We start from the raw sequence: 13,713 nt of genomic DNA on the forward strand, positions 1-13,713 counted from the left end.
GCCACCATAATACTTTGAAACAATTTTGATAAGGTTCTGGAAAATAAAAATAACTTTTTTGTTTAACTGCCATCACCTAAAAAGATAACTTAAATTCCAATTTTCAAGCTAGAGTCAATTTCCACAGCAGAGTTACAAATCCCTAAAAAGCACACTTCATATCATAAATGCTGAAAAAGGCTTATGCTCCAGCAGCTTTAGTAAGGGCCTACAGAAAGTACTGCACTGCAAACCAGAAAACCCATATTATCGAGAACTTCATCAATAGCATCAGTTCCTCAAGCAAAAGCTAACAACTTCATATACTATGAATCTTTCATTCTTCTTCTACAGGCTGCTTTTAGGTTATTTGGTGCTTCCCCTCCCTTTCCCTGAAATCTCACAGATCTTTAAACAGGGATACATCCGGGGCACCAAAGTGTTCTTTTGGGCCTCAGTAAGGACGCTGACTGCAGATTAAGCACTGCAAGGGGAGAAGGAGAACAAATAGAAACAAAAAAAAAAACAAAACAAAACAAACCAAACCAAAACAAAAAAAAAACCTCAGTTACATAAAAGCAAATCCTCAACACAACACTAAAGCTAATAGTATTCTAGTTACATCTACAAATAATGAGCTGCAAAGCTTTTGTGGCCATTACAGCAGCCCTAGTGATGTTTATAATTCACATATTGTGTTCAGGATCTGCCGAATCTCCTAATCAGTTAAGTGGGCCTGATGGTCCTCTCCAAGTATAATTTTAATTCCATGAATTGTTATCTATTGTTATCTTCCCTGTTTGTCATTGATAAATCAACCAAGTGCTATTTAAAGGGAAGGGAAAGGACACCACACACCTAAAGAACACTTCTCCCTTCCCCTCTCCTGTTTTTGGTTTTGTGTTTTTTTTTTTTTTTTTTTACCAAGCTGTAGACATGTTCGCAATCCAATTGTGCCCAAATCGTAGACCACAACTGGCCTGTCAAAACAATTCATCCATGCCACAGTCCATTCTCCCCTTAATTTACACAGAAGCACCTAAGCACACTGAATCACCCAACAGATGGTCCCATCAGTGGCACTGAATATTTGCAGTCGGAGACTAGAAGGGTAGATGCCTGGGTGCAGCCACCACATCCCTCCACGAGGACACACCAGACCATTTCCAACAGAGATGTGGACAGTGTGAACTAACCTGGCATACTGCATAACTCACTATATTCTCAGAGATCATAATCAGGCACTACAACATCTTCTCTCTCTAGAAAGACCTGTGTGAACCAGAACACATTACTAGGACAACTAGCCATGGCAGTATAAGCAACAAAGAATACACTGTGAGCCCAGGTTAGTGGTTTCAGCGCCATTTCGAAAGCACACCTACATCCTGAAGTGTCCTTTGACATTCCTGGACTGTTTCATGTGTTAGATAGATGGGAAGAAAAGGGTATTCATCTCATTCTGCAAAGTCCAAGACCAGCAGCAGTCAAATGTGTTGAAAATTGATGGTTTGTAATGTATTTAGAAACAGCTTCCCCTAGAGTAAAGGATACTGGTGACGCCTATCAAAGACTCTAGGAGGTCATGTATTCTATGCCTGAGCTGCATGGAGTTAAAAACAGGAGACTAGACTGTACAACACCCATGACTACAATTACCTGCCAATCCATCTTTGCATTTTTGTTGGAGTGGCTAATCTCAGAACAAAGCACCACAATATGAACACACAGTGTGAGAAAACTGAGAGTCAGCCATGAGAATGCTATTATGTTTGCAGAAATGCATTTCAATAGCAGTATTTGCAAGGTCTGCCTCAAATGGCAGATTAGAATACACCTGATGAGAACTAAACTGAATTGATTCCAAGGTGTTGGATTCCCAGTTGCAAAGTAGACCATTGTTTCTGTGGTGAAAAGCAGTATCTTCTAACTCTCATAGGAAAAACAATAATTTTTAGATACATTATCATACAAACTATCAATTTTTATTAATAGCCATTATAAACTGATTTCATCAATGAATGGATACAAGGCAACAAAATGAGACTGGAATTATAAGGAATGCCTATGTGGAGAAATTAAGACCTGCATCCACAGGTTTGGGGAGTCAATTATCCAAATTGCATGAGATACTGAGTGACAGTAGCATGGTACATGGTATACACTAACACCTATTGCCACATGCAGCTCAAGTCCCCTGATAGACACAAATGTTAGTTGGTGGTAGATAGGTGTATCCATTACGTCATCTGCCTACTGTTTTAGCTTTGTTTTCTATCATATTGGGCTTTATGTAGCACGGTTTCAACACTTGGGGGGTGGAAGGAAATTGACTGCAGGGGTGGCTTCTGTGAGAGGACACCAGAAGCTGTCCCTGTATCGGACTGAGCAAGTTCCAAGAGGAACCCGCTACTGGCCTAGGCTGAGCAAATCTGCGATGCTGGTAGCACCTCTGTGACACTATGTTTAAGAAAGGGTAAAAAAATCCCTGTGCAACAGCAGCAGCCAGGGGAGAGGAGTGAGAATATGGGAGAGAAACAATCCTGCAGACAACCATGTCAGTGAAGAAGGAGGGGGAGGAGGTTCTCCACACACAGGAGGGAGCAGAGATTCCCCTGCAGCCTATGGTGAAGACCATGATAAAGCAGGTTGTCCTCCTGCAGCCCACGGAGGTCCACAGTGGAGTAGATATCCACCTGCAGCCTGTGGAGGACCTGATGCTGGAGCAGATGGATGAGCCTGAAGGAGGCTGTGACGCCATGGAGAGCCCATGCTGGAACAGGCTCCTAGCAGGACCTATAGACCTGAGGAGAGGTGCCCACGGAGAAGCACATTTTCTGGTAGGACTTGTGACACCACAGGACATCCACAGTGCAGCAGTCTGTTCCTGAAGAGCTGCACCCCCTGGAAAGGACCCATGCTGGAGCAGTTCTTGAAGAACTGCAGCCCATGGGAAAGATCCACACTGGAGAACTTTGTGAAGGACTGTATCCTGTGGGAGGGACCCCACGATGGAGCAGGGGAAGAGTGTGAGGAGAAAGGAGTGGCAGAGTGTTATGAACTAATCGCAACCCTCATTTCCCATCCCCTGAGCCACTTGGGGGAAGGAGTTAGAGTTAGGCGTGAAGCTGAGCCTGGGAAGAAGGGAGGGGTGAGGAGGAAAGGTGTTTTCAGATTTGTTGTTCTCATTATCCAACTCTGATTAACTGGAAATAAATTAAACTTCCCTGTGTCAAGTCTGGGTTGCTCTTGACTGTAAATGATACGTGATCTCCCTGTCTTGATCTTGATCTGCAAGCATTTTCTCTCCCATCTTGTTGAGAAACAATAAACGGACCTGCTGGGCACCTCGTGCTCAGCCAGGGTCAACCTACCACATCCATGAAAAGCAAACACTTTTAATCAAAAACCACCATGCACAAAATTAAAAAAAAAAAATTTAAAAGTCTTCTAAACAGGAGAGAGTAGCCCACCTCAATTTCTTTTGACAAACCACAGCATATCCTTCAATACCCTTTTGAAGATATTCACTAATGAGCCTACTTCTCTATTTGTTTCAACAATGCAATGTCAAGCCTTTCTTATATTAAGTCAACCTTCTCATTACCCTAAGTTAAAGCAAGTGGTAAGTTGTTCTGTTTCTTCCTTTTTAAGAAAAAGTAACCTTTAGAAGCACAATCTCATGTGCAGAAAACAACTGAGAATGAACATCTAGCAAATTCCTGAGCCTGAGTCAATTCACCTTAAAGCCTGCACAAAAAAGAAGTCCTTCTGACTTAACAAAAGTGAGCATCCACTGATGTATTCCAGCAAACATACCCTGGAAATCAGCAAGTATCTTCCAGTTCAGTTACAGTTAACATTAATTGGATAGAAAATACGGCAAATTATTAAGATGGAAATAAATAAATACTGAAGTTTATACTAAAATGTGATAGTAGAATGTATTAGCCCCTAAACACTGTGTGCTGGTACCCGAGATACAGGCAGAGGCTTGGAATACAGCCAGCAGTCTGAGTGTAATGACCTTGTTCTCAGATAAATCAGGAGAGTGTAGTAAAATTGCAACTAAAGAATGAAAACAAGAGTTTCTATATACACATGGAGGATACTCTAGCCTGCTAACAACAGCATTATCAAAAGCATAAAACTGTGACACTGTCTACTGCAAAAATTCAACATTTACTGCATATTATTGCCTTCTCTTGAAGTTGCTGTTTGTTTTTTTTTTTCTCTAAAGATGTTGGTATGGACTCCACAGCAGGTACCTGATATCTCATAGGCAAGTATTGTATTTTATTTATTTACAAATGGCATAATTGTTCACTATAGCAACAAAAACCCCAGCTCCATCTCCTCCTCAAAAAGCCTGGCACTATGAGATCATCAGGGTGATCTTGAGGACTAATTCATACCACCTATGAGCCACAGCTGTAGTTAATATCTATCCCCCCCTCATCCAACATTTCTAAACTCAGTAGTCAGTTTAAGCTTCAGCATATCAGCAAGGCTCATCCTCATGAAACAGCCAATCCTGTTTATACTACAGGATTATTAGTTTCTCAATTCCTGCTAATATAGATACTGCCAGTATCTCCACAGACATAATTAAAACACTGTATTTTAAAGAAATTAACCCCACATTTGCATATATTGTTCCGTAGTTGCCATGTCAAAACTGCCTGCACCACATTAACCCTCCCTGTGACATAGACACAGTATTAAGAATTACCGTAATTCTTCATCTGTCTGATTATGGAAATAATTTACCTATCTCTTACAGGACCTTCCTGTGGTCTTTCAAAGATAACATATGGCTGTAGAGCAGATAATGAGATGAGAGACATAAATAAATGCATTCATGCTTCTTGTAATTTAACCATCTTATGATACTTCAGAAAAAAAAAAATAGCTTAGAACAAAATCAATACATCATTCTTAAATTGCTGTCCTGCAAGAGAAAGAGAAGCAAAACTCTTTGAACTCTCCCACAACCCCCTCTTGCCCCATGCATCTCCCCTGAAACAGCCTTATTGAAATTGGCTGCAAACAGCTACTCACAACCACCTTCCTCCATTGCAAGCAGCTGCTGGTTATGAAGCTGTATCTTATAAGAACCTTTCGCACTGAGGAGTCACAAGATTTCCCAGCTCTTGCCTTACTCATATTTCATTCACATCTGCGTACACACTCCAGGAGCATTTGCTTCACTCGTTCTGTGTGACTCAGACACATAAGAAGTAAACTCCTACCTGTTACTGCCCACAGTAGCAGGCAGAGAACACCAGGTCCAAATGCCATGCTGCACCAGGAAGGCAGCAACAAGTACTTTTTCAACCAGCTGCGTGGAAATTGTAGGTCTTAATGTCGGTTTCCTCTAATATTTAGTACCCTGCTGTGGCCATGAGCACTGCAACAGACAGCACAAGAAGAAATAGGTCAAATGTGAGTGTTAATTAGAATGTCACAGTAAAAGCCAATAGACAAGTTAAATACAGGCTTTATTATTACTTCCTGATGGATGACAACAGATCAGGCAAGCTGAAGATATGGAACAAATCACCTACCTGGAAATCTCATTTGTTGGAGATGCAGAAATGTCCCAGAAATATTTGCAGGCATGGGCTTCTGTACCTCAAAACCTAGAAATGCTCTGTCTGCAGTTATCCAGACCCTGGTTTTGCTCTGGCTTTAAACAGCAACTAGCAGGTACCCCTAACCAAGGAATAATGTACAGTATGGCCATGCTAAAATCCATGCAGAGTTAAGTCAGCTCTTGTGGCAGGCACTTCCACTTGCTGAACTTCATGAAGGTCTTGTCAGCCCATGTCACAGCCTGAGGGCCCTCTGGATGGCAGCACAACTCTCTGGCATATCTGCCACTCCTCCCAGTTTGGTGTAGTCAGCAAACATGCTGAGGGTACACTCTGCCCCAATGCCCAGATCACTAATGAAGATGTCAAACAGGACTGAACCCAGGACTGACCCCTGGGGTACACCTCTAGTACTGGCCTCCAGTCAGACTTTGTGCCACTGACCATCACACTTTGGGCACAGCCATTCATTCAGCCAGTTTTCAGTCCACCTCACTGTCTGCTTATCCAGCCTGTACTTCAACAGCTTCTCCACAAGGATATTAAGGGAAACAGTGTCAAAAGCCTTAATGAAGTCAAATCAGGCAATATCCACTGTTCTCCACTCATCTACCAAGCCAGACTCCTATAATGAAATGACTAAGAGGTTGGTCAAGCATGATTCTTCCCTTGGTGAATCCATCTTGGCACTCAGATATGCAGACAGTGATCTCCAGCTGAAAACAGAAGATTTCTTAAGCCTTTCGAGCTGAACCCACTAGCACATACCTGCACCTGCTGATCATCTGCGGATTTATTCTAATGCATTACTCAAGGTGATTATTTTTATTTAGTGTTTTATTTCACAACTTTCAAACCAAACAAGTGAGGCAGATGAGCATTTTTTTTCATAAATTTCACCTTTCAACAGTTTTTTAAATGTTTCTTCTGCTTTTGAGAATGAGAAGAACATAGATAGGACAGTCAACCTAATAAGTATTTCCACTTTGTTAACACATATACACCAAATACCTCAGCAGACTGAGTGGTAAGGAAGTTATTATTACAGTAAAACCATAATTTCACTCACAGCCTTTTCCCTGTTTCTATGGAAATCTGTCAGCCACAAAAAAAAAAAAAAAAAAAAAAAAAAAAAGTTATTACCAAAACTCTGGGTTTCTGAGATATTGTGCATTTGCTGTAACCTTCCCTCATTCCCAGAGCAGTCAAATGGACTAGATGCCTAAGAGAGACTTTCAGTCCTTTAGCCCAAGGAAAAATGCATCAGGCTTGGTATCAGAATATCACATGGTCAGAATTAACACTGATCAGATCACAGAAAAATATTTTTGTTTATTTTATGGGTCTTTTTCCTCTGCAAGGTCTATCTCACTGCCATTAAAATGAAACAAGTCGCTGCTTCTATATCCTACAGAAGAGTTGACTGAGGAGACCACATGATTACTTCTAGCAATACCAAGAACAACACTGAGAGACCATGCAAATGTTCCAGACTTTTGCAGCATTGCTTGTCCTGAGTTCAGAAACCCAAGCAGTTATAGCAAACATTTCTGGGGGGAAGGGGAGTGGCAGCATTTATTTATTTATTTTTATTAAGGAAGCATGAGTTACCAAAGCTACAGAATGGTAGACTTTGTACTGAATGCACAATTTTCATTGTATCCTTACAGGACACACCAAATGAGGATACAGTGAATGCACAAAAACAGCACTGTGACCTCCTGCGTATCTTTGTGGCTACACATCTACTGATGTTTAATTTCCACATAACAGAAGAGCTTGTGTTCACTGTAAAATTAGCTTGCATTTCCTGATATTAGGATCAAGCTCAGACACAGCATCCATGGGTCACCACAATTCAGTGCACAGCTTCAGATCCACAGATGAGAACATAACTACCAGACACCTCATGCTTTCTTAAACAGTTAAGACAGTAAACGCCACTGCAGTATGTGCATGCAATGCTCCTCTTATCTTCCCCATGATACTGTACTGTTCCCCACACATGCAAGTTTCATCACACAAACACAAGAGACATCGAAATTTAAGATGGCCGGCCATGAGATTCCAGCAGTTAAAAATAAAGCCACAAGATTAGCTTTCTAGCTGAATCTCTGTCCTTCAGTGATATCACAAAGCCTCTTATTCTTGTGAGAATACAAGCAGACACCACTGCTGGTAATGACTGTGGAATTTCTTGGCTTTCAGCAGTTCAAGCCTAACTGGCCCTCTTAGCTACATGAGGAATGGCAGCCTTAAGAACTGTATATGCAGGTATGATAAATATATATGTATATGTGTGTATTATACCTATATTGTCTTACTCTGAAAGCCATATTTTTCTGTTCCAGAGGGCAGCTTTTGTCAGTGCTCTAGCCAACAAGAGAAGGGGGAGTTCTAACTGATTCCTCAATACAAGCATTTTGACTTCGCAGTCTATTAAACATTTGCAATTGCTGATCAGGACCACAACATCTTTTGGCAGATAACACACGAAATACAACAGCTCTCCAAGGAAAAGGAATTGCCTGAATTGTCCCCCTCTCCTCCACCCAAAAATCTCACTCTGCATTTTGGTTCATCTGGACCTTAACGCAAACTCAATTTTCTCCCTTAGAGAAAGGGGGCAGTGAAGCAGAACTACATTGTCACCTCTTACACACAGAATCACAGAATGTTAGGGATTGGAAGGGACCTCAAAAGATCATCTAGTCCAATCCCTCTGCCAGAGCAGGAACACCTGGATGAGGTTACACAGGAAGGTGTCCAGGCAGGTCTTGAATGTCTCCAGAGTAGGAGATCACAACCCCCCTGGGCAGCCTGTTCCAGTGCTCTGTTACCCTCACTGAGAAGTTTCTTCTCATATTTAAGTGGAACCTCTCGTGTTCCAGTCTGGACCCATTACCTCTTGTCTTACCATTGGTTGTCACTGAGAAGAGCCTGGCTCCATCCTCATGACACTCACCCTTTACATATTTATAAATATTAATGAGGTCACCCCTCAGTCTCCTCCAAACTAAAGAGACCCAGCTCCCTCAGCCTTTCCTCATAAGGGAGATGCTCCACTCCCTTAATCATCTTCATTGCCCTGCGCTGGACTCTCTCCAGCAGTTCCCTGTCCTTATTGAACGGAGGGGCCCAGAACTGGACACAATATTCCAGATGGGGTCTTACCACAGCAGAGTAGAGTGGAAGGAGAACCTCTCTGGACCTACTAACCGCCCCCCTTCTAATACACCCCAGGATGCCATTGGCCTCCCTGGTCACAAGGGCACAGTGCTGGTTCATGGTCATCCTGCTGTCCACCAGGACCCTCAGGTCCCTTTCCCCTACATTGCTCTCTAATAGGTCATTCCCCAACTTATATCATAGAATCATTTTGGTTGGAAAAGACCTTTAAGACCATCAAGTCCAACAACCAAACACTCCCAAGTCCACCTCTAAACCATGTCCCTAAGAACCTCATCTTTCAAACACCTCCAGGGATGGTGACTCAATTATTTCCCTGGGCAGCCTGTTCAATGCTTGATAACCCATTCTGCAAAGAAATTTTTCCTAATATCCAATCTAAACTTCCCCTGGTGCAAATTGAGGCCGTTTCCTCTTGTTCTATCACTTGCAGCTTGGGAGAAGAGACCAACACGCCCCCACGCTACAACCTCCTTTCAGGTAGTTATAGACAGTGATCAGGTCTCCCCTCAGCCTCCTTTTCTCCAGGCTAAACAGCTCCAGTTCTCTCAGCTGCTCCTCATCAGACTTGTGCTCCAGACTCCTCATCAGCTTCGTTATCCTCCTCTGAACTTGCTCAAGCACCTCAAGGTCTTTCTTGTAGTGAGGGGCCCAAAACTGAACACAGGGTTCCAGGTGCTGCCTCACCAGAGCTGAGTAAAGTGGCACAATCACTTCCCGAGTCCTGCTGGCCACACTGTTCCTGATACAAGCCCAGACCAGATGCTGTTGGCCTTTTTGGCTACGTAGGCACAGCATTGGCTCATGTTCAGCCAGCTGTCAATCAATACCCCCAGATTCTTTTCCTCTAGGCAGCTTTCCAGCTACTCTTCCCTGAGCCTGTAGCACTGCCTGGGGTTGTTGTGATCCAAGTGCAGGACCTGGCCCTTGGTCTTGTTGAAGCTCAGCCCAATGACCCAGCTGCTCCAGATCCCTCTGTAGAGCCTTCCTATCCTCCAACAGATCAACACTCCCACCCAATCTGGTGTCATCTCCAAACTTAGTGAGGGTGCACTCAATCCCCTCATCCAGATCACTGATACAGAGATTAAACAGCTGGCCCCAGTACTGAGCCCTGGGAAACACCATTCATGACCAGCCACCAACTGGATTTGACTCCATTCACCACAACTGTTTGGGCCTGGTCTTCCAGTCAGTTTTTCACCCAGTGAAGAGTATGGCTGTCCAGGCCATGAGCTGCCAGCTTCTTCAGAAGAATGCTGTGGGAAACTGTGTCAAAGGCTTTACTAGAACACACACCATCAATACAGCCAGAGGTTAGGCATCTAAATAAAGGGAATAATTTTCAAGCCCTTCAGCAGATGTGGAAGATATCAGAGAGTCATCAATGTTTACAACCTGTGCAAAGTCACCTTCCTCTCCTACACAATTTTCTATAATAACAATAGGGACCTATACTTGAAAACAAAACAATGACTACTGATGGTAAGCTATTGTAGCTACAGGGTATAGCTATAATTGCTAGTGTCTCTACTTTATTCAGAGGGGCTCCCACAGGTCTTGTTGAAGGCTGACATTGGACTGGCATTATGTCCCAACTCTAAATAGATTTCCTCAGTCAAGGTCAGGGCACAAACAGAAGTTAATGGTGACAAAACAACAAACTGAATAGCTGAAAATACCCTGCCCTGTTATACTGGATGGACTACGTCTTCCACTGACACCCACAGCCCTGTCAACTGCTAAGTGGCACGACTGGACAAACAAAAACAAAACAGCAGTGGTTCATCCTGTAATTTCATCCTACAAAATCTAAGTAGTCTTTATTATAAATGCTGTGGAGAGAGCAAACAACAGTGGAAATCCTAAAGGTGAGATGCCTAGTAGGCATATATGGTGTCAAGAATTATTTACAGAGAAGAAAAAAATACTCAAGAAACACCAATGAATGGTGGAACTGCTCTGCTGAGAAATTAAATCACTATTATTAGTGTTGGGATTTACATCATATTGTGGCATAAGGGGAAAAAGGTCAGAATAATTCAGCATTGTTACTGCTTAATTTGCAATACAGACATTTGTATAGCCTCAAGGTAAGCCAGACCGGCAGAGAGGGGGCACCCACTAATCAAAAACTAACCTCAGTAAGAGTTAGTAGTGCAGACTGAGATCATTAGAGATCCAAGAGCCCTGCACTCACCACTGGCAGGCCAGGGACATGGAAATATCTGCCCTCAGAAGGGAGGTGAACTATATAAGACAGTTCCTCTAAACCATCATACTCTGGTTTCCACATGTCTTCCATTTTCACAAGAACATGGCCTCACTTATCAATTCTCTCTGCTATCATAAAATATGTACTCTGCAGCGAAAATGAGGCGAGATCTGGAAAGTGAGAGAGCTTGAAGCAATAAGATGGTATCTTGTCACTTCCACAGCCCAGAAGCAAGATATTGTCCTCTCAATTTTATCTAACCCGTCATAAGCCTCTCATGTAGGGTATTTCAGAATATCTCTCTGTTTTCCCAGTATTTAACTACTTTTACAACAGGAAAACAGATCACAGAAGAAACATAAGATCAGTTTTAAGCTTTGGATGGAAAAAAAGAGATTTCAGACTGCCTGGAAGAAGGAGACATACACAAAAAACTTGGTACGAATCTCTTCGAGTCTCGCAAAGCTCAAAGTTGTTACTGTCCGCCGGCCGAATGAAGGTCTGTGTGACAAAGTTGTGTGGTCTCAATCCATTTCTAGTTCAAGAGTCATCATGACAGAAAGCAACAAATACAGCGAGCCGGACTGCACAGCGGGCTGTGACTAGACACCGAGACATCCTTCTGTGGCAGAGGTACGATGTGTAAGTGAGAGCTGATGCTTTTGGAGAAACTTGAGTAAATTTTAAGGAGAGTTATAAGAAAGATACATAGATAGTTTAAACTGGATCACGTGAGTGCGGAGAACATGATAATTTATTGATTTTGCACTTGTTCAAGGTCAAAAATGACTACAAAAAACCTACAAAAATAGCTTTTCTATAACACTGGGTTGAAACTAAGAGGATTTTTTTTTCACCATTTAAGACTATAAGCACTCTATTAATTGATTCAAATAACTGTTGTGCTGCAGTTCTTAGAATTTTTAATTTTTTTCCTTAAGTGCTATTTCCTGAACTATAGTAATTCTTGGAAGTCTCAACCTTCGGTAGAAAAAAAATATTCTCTCTCTCATTGTTGCAGAGAAAGTCCTACAATTTGAACCCACAAGATTTACAGTCTTTCACAGATCATCAAGACTTTAAATACTGGATTTTTTTTTTTTCTTAAAGAAAAATTTCATGGAACAAAGTCATGAACATGTTTAAGTCAGTGTCAGTATTTAGGACATCTCATTTTTGATACTTGAACTCTTGCAACGGTTAATACCACTATTTAATATCTAATACTTTAAAAACAGTAAAATCAAATCTTTTTGTAACTTGATCTCTACTGAAGCATCAAAGCTAATATTTGCAGATCCAGAGGACTCAAGTCTGTAAATACACCATATAGGAACCCTGGACATGGATTGCAGAAGTGCTGAACACAGAGATGTTCACAATTCAAAGGAAACTGCAGACACTATCTCCAAAATGTAGAGGCTGTCTGCCACATAAAACATGAGGTTGTCTTGAAACAATGAAAGCTTACAACTTCAGCCAAAGCAATACCACCTACATAAAGGGGAGCAAAAGCTTTTGTATTATTTATTGTCCAGTGCAATTTGACTTGTTGCAATAAAATCAACTACTAGATTTTACTTCAACATTGTAGCAGTAATAATATCCATGATACAAGCATTGTGGAGGGACACAATCCAAAGCTATGACATTAAAATTTAAGTTTTACTGCAAAAGTTCTCTGGAACCCACTTCACTTAAAATGAAAAGCAAACTTTCTGTTTTATGGCCTTCAGGTGATTTATATTATCTTCATTAATCAACAATACACCATATCATAGAAAAAACAACAGTCTGACACTTGAAGTCAAATAAATGTGCTAGGATTTGGGGTAACATTTTTGTATTAGATGACCATGGTGTCATAAAACCAGACTTAGAAGTTACATAAGTGCATCTAATTTACGATAGCCTTCAAAGGCCGTTCACAGATTGACTGGCAGAGATTGGCTCAAGCAAAGTAAGCACTAATGTCAACAAGCTAACTGACCATTTTTGATGTTAGAGGGCTGAACACACAGACACTGCCTGAAATACAACCACACGCACTGCAGGGAAAAAGCTCGCATAAGGTGGCGTGGGTACAACAGGAGATAGCCAGAAAAAAAAAAAAAACAATATCTTGCAAGTGAAATACATAAATACTCTCTCCATTTGTACCTTGCTATTTTATCACCTTCAAGAAAAGACTCTCAATGCAGTTGGATGCTGTACATCCACTTCTATACTTGAAACCTTGTGTGTTGATGTAAGAGCAGAGAAATTAGTAAATTTTCTTGGCTAAGAAAGGGGGGTGGGAAAGGGGGAAGTCTTTTCACTCACATGATCAAGCCAAGTTTTATGGTCTGGTCTCCTGCAGAGAAAAAGTCTACTTGACTGCTTTGCAAATAGGTCCCTTTATTTACTTACAGTTCCCTTTAAGCCATTGAGTGATTTCAACCAGAGAACAGATTACCAGCAAGTAATTAGGTTCCTATCACTTCTGTAAAAATACCAAGCCAGAGAAGGCAAAACTGCAATTTGAACTTCTACATGCCCACCCATCCAATTTGCATAATTGAAAATGGTAGCCCATGTGTTGCACCATCAGTGCAAACTGTAGAAAGAGGAGACTACCTGGAAAAAATGTAGAGGCATATGCAAAGAAAATGGAAAAATCTTTGTTTGACCACAAGAGATAAATTCACAGAAATTTTCATTAACTCTGCTGTTCAGAAAACTACTTGTTATAAACAG

The 13,713-nt window shown here is 41.6% G+C and overlaps 1 protein-coding gene across 7 annotated transcripts in view; it reads right to left on the minus strand.

Moving 5' to 3' along the window:
- Positions 1 to 13,713, minus strand: part of KIAA0319 (KIAA0319 ortholog) — a 69,443-nt gene that overhangs the window by 52,877 nt on the left and 2,853 nt on the right. For all 7 annotated transcript variants that reach the window (XR_011737620.1, XM_071804637.1, XM_071804636.1 and 4 more), the window contains exon 2: positions 5,232 to 5,389. Coding sequence is in view for 6 of the 7 variants with exons in the window: in XM_071804637.1 (XP_071660738.1) it covers positions 5,232 to 5,280 (49 nt within the window). In the remaining variant the exon portion in view is untranslated. The remainder of the gene's footprint in view (positions 1 to 5,231; positions 5,390 to 13,713) is intronic.

The sequence above is a fragment of the Patagioenas fasciata genome, chromosome 2, assembly GCF_037038585.1.
Source record: "Patagioenas fasciata isolate bPatFas1 chromosome 2, bPatFas1.hap1, whole genome shotgun sequence".
Taxonomy (NCBI): Eukaryota; Metazoa; Chordata; class Aves; order Columbiformes; family Columbidae; genus Patagioenas; species Patagioenas fasciata.